Here is a 13,417-nt window from a genome sequence, read left to right on the forward strand (position 1 = left end):
TCGTTTTTGTTGCTTACGTGTACCTATTCGTGATCGTGGTTAACGTCATATTGCGTTATTACATACTATGTTCAACTTTTAATAAAGTATTGATTTTTCGAAGAAAACGAACAATTTCCGATGTACGCTTCCTTTTCAATCTTATTGGGTTATAATTTTACAGTTTTCGAAGCGACATCGACATTTATGAAGGGTTTTCAATGATTTTAATAAATGAATCACGCGAAATTGCCATCCGAAAAATTAATTTACTGGAAGATGGAACTCGTTAGAGTCTAGATATAAAACACGAGAAACACGTTTCAATGTAGAGAAAAGGCAGAAAAATTACCAAAAAAAAACCAGGGATTGTACTCAAATTTTTCTCAAAAAAAAAGTAACTTAAGTAAACAAAAAAAATTGGTACCTAACAAAAAACATCACATTCAATTTTAGATTACAAAAAAAAACAAAACCTAATGAAAATTTCGATAGCAGTTTTTTCAAAAAACACAGAAAAAAAAACATCAAAACCCGAATAAAAACCACTTTTGAAAAAAAAACAGCAAATGCTCAAAACAGATTCAATATTTCGAAAGTAAGCTACTCGTAGATCGAAATGCAAAAAGAAAGCACGAAAAAAATATTGGATTCCGGAAACATAATCGAAAAATGTGTTAAAATAGGAACTGAAAAAAATTGCAAAATTGAAAGTAGAAGGGGAAATCTACCAAGACAGGGAAGAACGAAATTTAATCTTTTATTCAAAATCATTTCGAAAAATCAAACACAAAAAAACCGATTGTAAAATAACAGAAATGTTGACATGAGCGAGAATTTGATGAGAAAAAAATTATTCGAGTGTTGAGCAATAATAAACAATAATTTACAAAAAAAATCCATTAATTAGAAGAGATATTTTAGAACGGGAAATTTATTAAAATCAACGAGAAAAAGCAACGCGGAGGGGGAGGGGGGAGATTGCAATCCATATTTGGAAAAAAGTTATTTGTGAAAATCATTTTAAAAATTCGAATACCAAAAAGATGTACCTTGCTTCAGAAAAAAAATCTCCATCAAAACTGTCAAAAATTGTCACAATTCAAATCAAAATAGAAAAAAGGCGACAAAATTATTGAAATTGAAAGAAAATGACTAATACAGAAAAGCAGAGCAAAAAAGTTAAAAAATATCTACGTTGAAAAACCTCTTTGTGATCTTCTTTTAATAAATCAAAATCATAAGTACCTACCCTAAGAATAAAACTCAACAGAGCGAAATTCAAAATGAACCAAAAAACAGAATTTTGTCTAAAAAATTTGAAAAGTTCAGAAAAATTACGAGGATTTCAGAATAAAAATTCGATTAGAAGTACATAGAAAAACTCCACCGAAAAAATCAAGGTAAAAAGCACTAAAATTCAAGAAAAAACATCGAAGGAATTGAAAAAAAAACTCACGAAATTTAACGATAAAATAACAAAAACTTTACAAAAATTTAGACAAAAGAAAACACGAAACTTCGGGGGAAATCGTTGAAAAATTGGAGAAAAAAATCTAAATAAAATACAAAGCTTCAAAGTCAAAAAAAATCTGTAAATAGAAAAATTCCACAAAAATTTAAGCAGAAAAATTACTAAAATTTGGGGCTAAATTAGGAGACAATTCTATTAAAAAATTTGAAAATTCGAGGAAAAAGGTCTCGCCGAAATTGAGAAAAAAAATGTAGGCAGAAAAACGAAAAATTGTGGAAATCATGAAAATGAAAAACTCGAAAATTCAGTTCAGCAAGAATTCAGAACAGAGAGCTCACGAGAATTAAAATGAGGTATAAATTCGGAAATACATCAAAAAAATTTTGAGAAAAATCATCAACAAATTTCTAACAAAATTCAAGCGGATTCAAATTCAACAGAAAAGCATAAAATCGAACTTGAAAAAAATTGTTCAAAGAGAGAGGAAATCAGTTATGAAGGAAGGTCCCTTCATAACTGGAAGGGAAAACACAAAGTCATCAAAATCTTGAAAGAAGCTTCCCTCCCTTCTCGAAAGAATAGGTCAACATTTCAAAAAAAGTGAATTGAGAAAATCATTTTTAAAATTCGAATACAAAAAAATGTACCTTGCTTCAAAAAGAAAAAAAAATCCTCAATCAAAAGTGTCAAAACTTGACGACACGATTCAAAAAAAAATGGAAAAAAGGCGACAAAATTATTGAGATTGAGAGAAATTGACCAAAACAGGAATCAGAGCGAAGATCAAGATCTGGAGAGAAAAAAAAAACTCGAAAAATAATGTTGAAAAACCTCTTTGTGTTCTTCTTTTAATAAACCAAAATCATAAGTCCCTAAGAATGAAACTCAAGAGCGAAATTCAGAATGAACCAAAAAACAGAGTTTTGTCAAACTCAAAACTTAAAATCAATGAGAATTCAACAGAATAAAACTTGGAAAAAAAAATCGAGAAATCCTCAAATTAATTCTCAATAAAACCATCACTTTTCAAGTCCAAAAAACTCTCAAAAAATTTGTAAACAGGGAAATTCCACAAAAATTTAAGCAGAAAAAATACTAAAATTCGGGGCTTAATTAAGAGAAAATTTCATTTAAAATCTTGAAAATTCAAGAAAAAAGGTGTCGCCGAAGTTAAGAACAAAAACTTAGGCAGAAAAACGAATCAATAAAATTCGAAACAAAATTATTATGGAAATGATGAACACTGAAAACTCTCGAAAACTCACTTCAGCAAAAATCATTCAAGAACTCACAAGGGAACCCTCCCACATGATAATCTCCGATTTGAATGAAACTTGGACAGGTGGAAAGAGGACCTCAAAAAACCCCCATCCCTAAATTTTCAGCTGCTGAAGTTGATTTTTCTATTTTTGGCGAGCGTGTGAAGTTTTGTGTATTTTTTATACTTTTTCTCATGTTATGTATCAAAAAATTCGATTTCTTATGATAATTCCAGATTTGACCGACGGTAGTACTTATCGATTAGGTATCAAGCAGAGACCCTTTGGCCAAAATTTCAGCTGCTGAAGTTCATGTGGTGGGGAGAAACGGCCATTTTTTGAATTCATTCATAACATGGGAAAAAACAGTAAAAAATCTTGTTTCCTGAACGGATGGCCGGATCCGGCCAATGATGGCATGAGTCGATTTGGTATTCGGCAGAGACTGTTTGACCAAAATTTGAGCCCTTGAAGTTCATTAGAAGAGCTTAATTGACTCATTTTTCAAATTTTTCAATGGCATTTAAAAACCAGCAATTGAGCAAAAAATTCGATTTCTGATGATAATTCCAGATCCGGCCGGCGGTAGTATTAGTCAATTAGGTATCAAGCATAGACCCCTTTGACCAAAATTTCAGCTGCTGAAGTTCATGCGGTGGGGAGAAACGGCCATTTTTCGAATTTACAGAACAACTTTACCTGTGTACACAAAACTTCAAACGCTCGTCAAAAATCGAAAAATCAACTTCAGCAGCTGAAAATTGGGGGATGGGGGTTTTTTGAGGTCCTCTTTCTACCAGTCCAAGTTTCATTCAAATCGGAGATTATCATGTGGGAGGGTTCCCCTGTCAGAACAGAGAACTCACAAAAATTAAATTTAGGTATAAATTCGGAACTAAATCAAAAAAATGTTGAGAAAAATTATCAAAAAATGTCTAACAAAAAAACTGTTAGAATAAAAAAAATGCAGTCAAAATGTGGGCAAAAAACTACCACAATTTAGAACAAACCCATAGATTCGTGAAAATTCAATGTTAAAAAAGTCTGTCAAAACTGGAGAAACTTCACCAAAATTTGAATAGAGAAAAAAAATGGAAATTCCAAGAAAATCATCGAAAAACTTGAAAAAAGATACCTTGCGAAAATTCAAAAAAATCATACCCATCAGAATAGGGAAAAATCTACAAAAATTCAAAAGAAAACTCACTAAATCGATGAAGAAAAAAAAATCACAAAATTCAAAAAAAGCGATCGAACTGAAATAAGGAGAAATCCCGACTATTTAAGCAATAAAATCACTCAAGCTCGAGAGAAAATTTTTATGAAAAAATTAAGAGAATTCAAGGTGATAAAATTGGGCAAAAATTCAGGCGAAAAAGGTCTTTGCGAAAAACATCATCAAAATTCAGACTTCAGAACAAAATCATGGAAAAATTATTTTGAAAAAAACACCATCAAAATGCAAGATGGAGAAATCAATCAAAACAGGAGAAAATCCACTCATTTTATCAAAGTGAATAATCATCAGAATTTATGAGAACTGTAATATTTTACAAGTTTAGATGTTCAAAATTGCATAAAAATGAGTTTGAAAAAATTCCACGATTTTCTAATTTCTGTAGAAATTGTCCATTTCCAGCTTATTTATTGCCACTATAAAGGAAGCTAAGGTCGTAGATGAATGAAGATGAGAAGATGTTTGATGAAAAATTCCGAAAATGAAAAATATTAATAATTATATTATTAAAGTTAAAGTTTATAAAACAGTTTGAAAATCAGGATGATGTAGTGAACGACATGAACGAACGCATTCCGCGTGCAAAAACAAAAATCGCGTTGATTTCGTTTAATTTTATTTTCCCAAATCGTTCGAAGCGCTCTCTACTACTCTGTACACGAATAAAGATTATTCAAAAAGGTATCTCAAATCCTCGTTAGATCTCGCTAATTATTGATCAATCAACCTATCAGAATCGAGCATCGAAAACCCTCAAAAAAAAACAAACAAAACAAACAATTTTCCTTCTTCCTTCTATCGACGGAGTGGGGTGAAGTAGTGGGATGTGATTGATAACTTAATTTATTAGAAAAATTACGTGTTTTAAATATTTATAATCGTATAATTCGTTATGTCCGGTTACAAACGAGTAAATTACTATGAGCTTTGCCGCCTTTGCACTTCAACCGAAGGAACTAAGATACACATTTATAAAGAAGAAGGACGCCGAAGACAACTCCCCACTAAGATAAAAAAATGTCTCCCTCTAAAGGTAGGGGTTCCTTTTCTGTATAATAACGACCCCTCTTCAATTTAATACATTTCTATTCTATGTACTTCTACACTTTCAAAATCCTGCTGTGATATTCATTATTAGATATGCTCAGTTTTGAGAAATTTAAAGCGAATCGAGCATTTCGAAATTCCCTAGATTGTTATCATCAGCATAATGCATGTTGGTGTGGCTCGCTGATCTGCAACCTTTTTCCCCATATTCTTCTATTTTATTTCGAATAAAACATCGAATATTGTCATTATGTTGCTTAGGTGCTGGACAATGATCTTCTTCCGAAAATGATTTGCAATAATTGCGCCAATAAACTAGACGAATTCGATAATTTTCGACAGCTTTGTTTGAAAGCAGAATCAATGCTACAGAGCTTCCGTTTATCTTTGAAATGTACCGGCAAGGAAACAGACAAGGTACCTAATACTTGATTCTGATTTCATCAAGTGATACGATTTCATATTTTGAAGAAAAAAAAATTATAAAAAAAAAGATAAATTGAATAAAAAATGAATGTCACTTTACAGCTACCAGTTTACGTTAAAGATGTTCAACCACAAGCCACCTTAGTGGAAAAAAGTCCAGTTCAGCAGCCCGAAACCCAAGTTCATTCCTCTGTGCAAGTTCCAAATAATGTTACTAATGTGTTTCAAAACACCACCGATAATGAAGCAGATAAACGTGTGATAGCTTTAATGACGTTGCCCAGTAGAATCGGTGAAGAAACACGACAGATGCCTTTACAATGTTCGGTACCGTTGAAATTAAACGGTGTACCATCGTCGGTCGTCCCAGTGAATGTGGAAAATTTATCTAGTCTTATGCAAGTAATGCCTGATAACGATTTATCTCGCATACAGCAGTTCAAGTTACCTTTACAAGTATATAAAATAATTTTTTGAATGACTGATTGCACATATTTAAACACTTCCAAATTTTAATAATTCCCTGGTTGGTATTAATTACAGACAGAAATGGCAGTTGTAAACGATGCTAATAATACACGATACAACGTTACGATACCTACTGGCAATAGTGATACGGTTGTTCATCAAAAAGAAGTCGCCAACGTTATTCAATCTTTACAGGTGAATTTTTTTACCTCAGTCACATTGAATGGATCATAACTTTAGCGATCGCTAAAGCTAAATTGAGCGTATTTTCAGTGTGAAATAAACGAAGACGGAAATATCAACGTGAACAAAATACTTCAATCGAATTCAGCTTCTGGGAATGTGTCATTTAGCGAAGCATCCATACCAGTATCGATAGTAGCTTCGACGCAAACAGGACTCACCTCCAATACTACAGCACAACAAGATGTCGTGATGCAGGTCGACCTCACCAAAGATGACTCTAATAATTTGAAAAGGTTCCTACATCAACTCACAACTGTGTCTCGTTGAAATGTTGCCTAGGCCTAAACTGAAACTTTTTCTTTTTTTTTTACAGCTGTGGCACCTGTGGTAAAATATTGAGCAATCCGAATGAAATATGTAACCATACCATCGTTAGGCCTGCTACCTCAAGTGTATCGAATATACCTCAGCAAAACGCAGCTACTTCTGTTATACAATCAGTGAATTCCATTTTTACACCAACGAAACCCTCCAGAAAGGCAGCCAATAGTGATCAGTTTTACAAATGTGATGTCTGTGAGAAACCGTTTCGCAAGAAAGAGCATCTTTTTCAGCATCGAAAATTACATTCTGGTATGCAGTATGACACAAAAGTAGTGCCCGGTGGCTTTTTTTTAAAGTGGGAAGAGCTAGAGGGATGAATGAAGCGGCGTTGAGTAGGGAAAAATAAGGGCTTTCAAAAGCAACCTTGAAAATTTCAGGCCCATGCACAGGCGTCCACAAATCATGGTATCTAACGGATTTTTTTTTTGGAAAAAAAATCACTACTTTTTTCACTACCTGTCTTCAACCGAATTTTCAGAATGCTATCCACGCGACTCCTCTCCCCCCCCCCTCACTAACACACACAAAATTTAAAAAATCAAATTTTTCACAGGAAAATTTTCAAAAAATGAAATTGGAAAAAATGTGTATACAAATTAGTATTTCTTAATTTCGATCAATTTTTCAATCTTTTTTTACTACCTTTTTGACTGAATTCACTACTTTTTCAAGACTCTCACTACCCATTTTTAAAATCACTACATTTTCACTACTTTCACTACCTGTCATAGTCAGATGAGTATATCCTGTATTTTGAAAAAAAAATGACGCTGAAGTTAACTTGGACGGTTTTTAGAGCATTTTTTGGAAAATCTGAAATTTCCAAAATATACCCAAAGCCTCCAGAACAGCCTGAAACCACCTACAATTGAATCAGCATATTGAAAATGGGGTACTAGAGCAAGTTAATTTCATTTCAACAACGGGTAAAATGTTGTGGAACTTTCAATTTTCGAAAATCTGCTACGGTTGTTTCTCAGGAACTACCACTCAAAATGGTTCGAAACAGTTTCCAATCGATTTAGAGGGTTGAAAACCGGGCACACTCCACATTTCAGTTTTTTTGGTCTACTTGGTAAGATTTTCATTTTTTTTTTCATTTTTTACCCAAGTTTGGCTTCTTAAGAATTCATTAAAAATCAAAATCGTTTGAAAACTCAAAAACTTCATCTACTGTTTCCAAATTCGTATTCGGAAAATCAAATCACCTCAATTCAAACCAGACGGACAATTATTTCAGCTGATTTTCAAATTCCGTGATTTTAAATTTTTTTTTTTTTTTATTTGCCATTGAAAATGAAAGGTCTCAGTGTGGAAATGACTTATGTAAATTTTCTCGTAAGGATTATAAAATTACTTACTTATTCTCATACGCGAGTTCATATTCTATAGCTCTGTTCTATTCGCTACTCCGAGTAGCTCTGTGTACTCTCGTGATTTTCTCCGGAACCGATAAAAGAGTAGAGAGAGTAGGGGAAATGAGTCTTCGAAAAGAACACAAATCCAAGAACACCTTGTAAAACAACTAAATTTCAACAAAAAAAAGAAAATAAACACTCGTAAAACGGAATGTCGGAATACTGATTGTAAAAAAAAAAAATGTCGCCTTAAAAAGTCTGCTCTTTTTACTCTACTCCTTCTGCACTTCCTTTTCAGCAGGTGTAGAAAAACCTGCTCTAGAGCAGCTCTTTTGACTCTACTCCTTGCGAAAAGAACGATTAGACGGATTACTCCGAGTAAAAATGTGCCAATAGAACACAGTATTGCTGCTCGAAGCAACTCGGAGTTGCTCGGAGCAGCGAATAGAACAGAGCTTATCATTTATTCGCGAATTCACACTAAGTGGCTGACATCTGGCGGATTTTTGCGTAAATGCTGAAAAGGGGGAACTGTGCAAAATTGTGATAAGACATTTTTTATATTGTGGAATATTTTTCAACTCAAATTTGCAACTGCATGATTCGGATTTGAGTAATTGAAAAATTCATGACACCAGAACTCATTTGCAGACGTATTTTAAACAAAAATGAGAAAATTGTATATCAGCAAAAGAGTCGTTTGATGTCTTTGAGTAAAGAAAAAAAATTGTTGGCCACTAAATTTTCAATTTTTGCGTTGTGAATTGTAATCTGATTGGTCAATAGTCTCCAGTACCCCCTTTTCAGACAATAACAACAGCGATCCAAGCGATTCGTGAATTCGCGAATTGTACTCACCTGAAACAAAGAAAAATTAAGGTGGATTAGTTAGTTAAAATAGAAAGCTCTAGACGAGTACTTGACAGATACGAAAAATATAGCGAAGGGCAAATTTTGATTTTTAGGGCCCCAAATTTAGGGAAAATGCCCTAAAAAATCAATTTAAAAAAATTTTGAAAATATGCTTTATTCCAAATTGCATTTTGAATCGAATCCCGAAATTAGAACCGATTTGGTCCCATACAGAGGGAGATATGGTCCAAAACCCAATTTTTGGGCCCCCTCCTCTAAATTTATGAAAACTGAACCGATTTTGCTCATTTTAAAAAAAAAAAAATCTTCCTTACAATGTGTAGATATGTTATAAAACATTTTGAATTAAAAATTTTTTAGTTTAAGGATGAAAAATTGAAACTCAAAAAAGCATTAATTTGAACAATCATAAGTTTGAAATTTAATTTCTCAGCCGAATATTCTCAATTTGCTAAGCATTTTATTTATCATCAAAATAATACTTCTCAGCCAAGTATTTCTCTTTTTAATTACCTATTCATTTTGCTTAGTAACTTGTAAGGAAAGGGACTTGGGGTCAACCTTGAAAAAACGAGTTCTGAGAGAGAAAAGGGAAAGGAAGGGGCAATTCTGTCTAATCACATTTTGAAACCGGTTCATTGGTTCGCAATTAGCAACCAGTTTTCGACAATCACCTTAGAGTTGGAGATAGAGAAAAAAGCTTGAAACAAAAGTTGTACAGCGTGAAAAATTAAAACATTTTCGCTGATCGGATTTTGAAACCGGTTCATTAATTTGCAACCAGTTATCAAAAAATACCTAAAAATTAGAGATTGAGAAAAAAGTTGTGGGGCATGAAAAATTACACAGTCAATTCTAGTCAGTCACATTTTGAAACCAGTTCGTTGGTTCGCATTTAGCAACCAGTTTTTGACAAGAAAATTGAAGCTGGAGAAAAAAGCTTGAAAACAGTTTTAGAAAGTGAAAAATTGAACCATTTCTGCTGATTGGATTTTGAAAATGGCTTGTCAATTTTCAACCAGGTAATTGTTGATGGTTTGCTGTGAATTAATTAACCGGGTTCAAAATCTGATTCACGAAAAAAGTTGAATTTTTCACACTCTACAACGTATGTTTCAAACTTTTTTCTCCATCTCCAATTTTTAGGCGATTGTCAAAAACATGGTTTTAAATGAGAGCCAATGAACCGGTTTCAAAATGTGATTACACAGAATTGTGTTATTTTTCACACTCTACAACTTTTATTTCAACCTTATTTCACTATCTGCATTCTGCAATTATTGGATAATTTTCAATAACTGGTTGCGAATTGATTATCAACTGGTTTCAAAATCTGATTAACTGAAAAAGTTTCATTTTTCACACTCTACAACTTTTCTTTCAAGCATTTTTTCACTATCTGCAGTTTTTGGGGTAATTTTCAAAAACTGGCTACGGTGCGAATTAATTAACCAGTTTCAAAATTTGATTGGTGGAAAAATTCAATTTTTCACACTCTACAACTTTTGTTTCAAGTTTTTTTTCTGTCTTCAATTCTCAGTTGATTGAAAAAAACTGGTTCTAAATGAGAACCAATGAACCGGTTTCAAAAAGTGATACACAGAATTGTCATTTTTCACTCTCAACAACTTTTGTTTCAAGCTTTTTTCTCAATCTTCAATTTTTAGGGGATTGTTAAAAAGTGGTTGCTAAATGCAAACCAATGAACCGGTTTCAAAATCTGATTCAATTGAATTGTGTAATTTCTCATGCCCAACAACTTTTGTTTCAAGCTTTTTTCTTGATCTCCAATTTTTGGGTATTTTTTGATAACTGGTTGCAAATTAATGAACCGGTTTCAAAGTCCGATCAGCGGAAATGGTTCAATTTTTCATGCTCTACAACTTTTGTTTCAAGCTTTTTTCTCTATCTTCAACTTTTAGGTGATTGTCAAAAACCGGTTGCTAAATGCGAACCAATGAACCGGTTTCAAAATGTGATAAGACAAAATTGTGTAATTTTTCACGCTTTACAACTTTTGTTTCAAGCTTTCTTCTCTATCTACAATTTTTTGGGTATTCATTGTCAACTGTTTGCAAATCAATGAACCGGTTTCAAAAAATTTATATCACGATTTTGTCGCCTTAGTGTGTAGAATACATTGCGCCAATAAAAACCAGTTTAAATTTTTCGACCAAACCAGTTTTCAATTTGTGGACACCCTGCGCATGGGCCTAAAATTTTCAAGGTTGTTTTTGAATGCCCTTATTTTTTGCTACTCAACGCCTCTTCATTCGTCTCTCTAGCTCTTTCCACTTGGAAATGAAAGCCAACGGGCACTACTGTTTGTGTCATTAGATCTCAATTATTGTAAAATGCGATTAAAAGAAGTTGAACATTAATCGAACTTTCTGTTTAGGTGAAAGACCTTATGTTTGCGGCAGTTGTGGTAAATCTTTCAGTCGTAAAGAGCATTTGTTCAGACATACGTTAGCTCACACCGGAGAAAAAACACATTCCTGTAATATTTGCGGTAAAACGTTCAGTCGTAAAGATAATCTGCACAAGCATCGAAAAACGCATGGCATAACTGGTCCTTACGAATGCGAAATTTGTGGTACGTTTTCATGACCTGTTCGCTTGCATGGGCTGATGAAGTGAAAACTAAACAGTTAAACACGTTGATTTTGATATTTTTATAGGTAAATCATTCATCGTGAAACATTATTTCTTGATGCATCAAGCTAACCATGGCACCGACGATAACGAAGCACTACCATTCCAATGTGAAATCTGTAAAAAAGGTTTCGTTAAAAAAGAATTCCTAAATAGTCATAAAGTTAGGCACAGAGTTCGCGTGAATCCTCAAGTAAGCGCTGCAGAATCCACAATCACCACCACTTCCCAAGTACGTGAATTTTTTCAACTTTGAAACCTTCAAAATCTTCATTTCAAATCATCAAACATGTCCGATTAATTTCGTGTAATAATTTCAGCTGGAAGAAAATAATTTGACGACTATCAACTCGGTTGCTATATTATCATCACCCAATATCCTACAACAAACAGCGTGTTCTGATACCATATACATATCAGCTCAACCATCAGCATTTACATTGACTGCAACGGCTGCTTCGAATACAACTACTGCTACACAGACTCCTTTATTTTCCACTGCTCTTACCGAAACTCAGTTGTTGGAAAATTATCGTCAGCTGACTTCAACTGCTGTTTCTTCTTAGCTATGTAATGCCGACGACGCTTTTGTGAATTTAATCAAGTCATCACAAAGTGTTTGGTCAGCGAATCAGCAATTTACTAATTAGATTTATGGGACATTATCTGCAGTGTACATGATACAGAACATATCGTACAAACCAATAATTATATCAGATAATTAATATCATATAATTAGTTAAATTGGAGTATAATTTTATCTGGTCATATGTTTTCTAAGTCAGATGTTTGTTTTTTCTCTTGTTTTTGTTGTGTTTTATGCGTATAGCAGTGTAGCATTTTAGATAAGCTATTGTGTTATGTAAAAACGCGTACTTTGTTTTTATGCGTTTCTATTTTAAAAAATTTAAATTATTTTTCGTGCCATTTGGATCTCAAAAATTTTGTTTTTCGTTTTGAATATGGCCAAAAACACTCCTCAGCAATCATGCATTCTTCTAATTTATATTTATTTTAGATCTAATCTAGTCAGTCTTCAGCTTCACGATGTTTTAAACATGAATTTAAAAAAAAAATTGATACAATCATTGTTTTTTCAACTTCAAGCACAAATTAATTGGATTAATAATAATCGTTTTGAAAGGAATTACATATCAGTTCCATAGTACAGTTGGGATATTTCGTTTCAAATTTAATTTTGATTACTATTTACAGTCTTTACTGTTGTTTATTTCAATTTATTTACTGTGATTTTTAGCAAACTCCGAGCGTTTCAATTCTTAATGTTGGTATCTGTGATACCGGCATTTTCAACTTCCTTCGTTTTTATTACCTTATATGGTAATTAATTTGTACTGGATGTACTCGATGTAATTGTTATATTCATTCGTTATTAAACTGTTGTACAAGATGGTGTAGTTTTTTGGTATTTTAGGCTCGTCGCCTGTTTATTCTTCTATCAGGTTATGGAGCCCAGTGAGCTCGTTTTTATTGTTTTTGGTACTGTTTTTGCGTCGTAGTATTTTGCTGTTTCCAGTCTGCCGGTCAGCTGGTTTATTTTTTCGTTCGTTTTTATTTCGCTACTAGTTTGGTTGTATTATGGAGGAGACACATGTCTCAGGTATACCTCAGTTCGATGGGGATGATTATGAATCTTGGTCTTTCCGCATGAAGAGCTATTTGCGTCGTAAGAAGCTGTTAAGTATGATTATGGATGGTATCCCTGCGGCCAGAAATCAGACAGACGAATGGGTTAGTAAAGATCACGAATGTATGGATATTATAGTTCGCCACGTGTCGAGGCCATACCTACAAGTAATTCGAGCCTGTACCCATGCTAAAGAAATGTGGGATGCTATCTCTTCGAACTTTCGCCGGTCTGCTGACCTACGCCGCGCCGACGTCCGAGAAGAATTAAAAGTTATGAGTTTCCAAGTAAACGGTTCTGAAACGGTCGACGAATATACATTGTCCTATCGCTCGAAATGTGCCACGTTGAGGGATTTGGGCGATCCCTTAGATGAAAAACAGAACATCCTGTCGTATTTGCGTTCGTTGCCGCCTGCGTTCT

At 33.5% G+C, this 13,417-nt stretch overlaps 1 protein-coding gene across 1 annotated transcript; it reads left to right on the top strand.

Moving 5' to 3' along the window:
* The first annotated feature begins 134 nt into the window (after positions 1 to 134).
* LOC135849809 (zinc finger protein 610-like) lies at positions 135 to 12,757 on the top strand. Its single transcript, XM_065370411.1, has 9 exons — positions 135 to 4,982; positions 5,258 to 5,413; positions 5,525 to 5,878; positions 5,966 to 6,085; positions 6,164 to 6,369; positions 6,450 to 6,709; positions 11,090 to 11,287; positions 11,373 to 11,578; positions 11,667 to 12,757. Exons 1-9 carry the CDS (start codon positions 4,842 to 4,844, stop codon positions 11,910 to 11,912), a joined length of 1,887 nt encoding a protein of 628 aa, XP_065226483.1. The 5' UTR covers positions 135 to 4,841; the 3' UTR covers positions 11,913 to 12,757.
* The last annotated feature ends 660 nt before the right edge of the window (positions 12,758 to 13,417 follow it).

This window comes from Planococcus citri, chromosome 1 (assembly GCF_950023065.1).
Source record: "Planococcus citri chromosome 1, ihPlaCitr1.1, whole genome shotgun sequence".
NCBI classification, from domain to species: Eukaryota; Metazoa; Arthropoda; class Insecta; order Hemiptera; family Pseudococcidae; genus Planococcus; species Planococcus citri.

Coding starts and splice junctions, on each gene's coding strand:
- LOC135849809 (XM_065370411.1), top strand. CDS start 4,842: ATGTCCGGTTACAAACGAGTAAATTACTATGAGCTTTGCCGCCTTTGC. Junction 4,983..5,257: donor AAAAATGTCTCCCTCTAAAG/GTAGGGGTTCCT, acceptor TATGTTGCTTAG/GTGCTGGACAATGATCTTCT. Junction 6,086..6,163: donor ACGTTATTCAATCTTTACAG/GTGAATTTTTTT, acceptor GCGTATTTTCAG/TGTGAAATAAACGAAGACGG.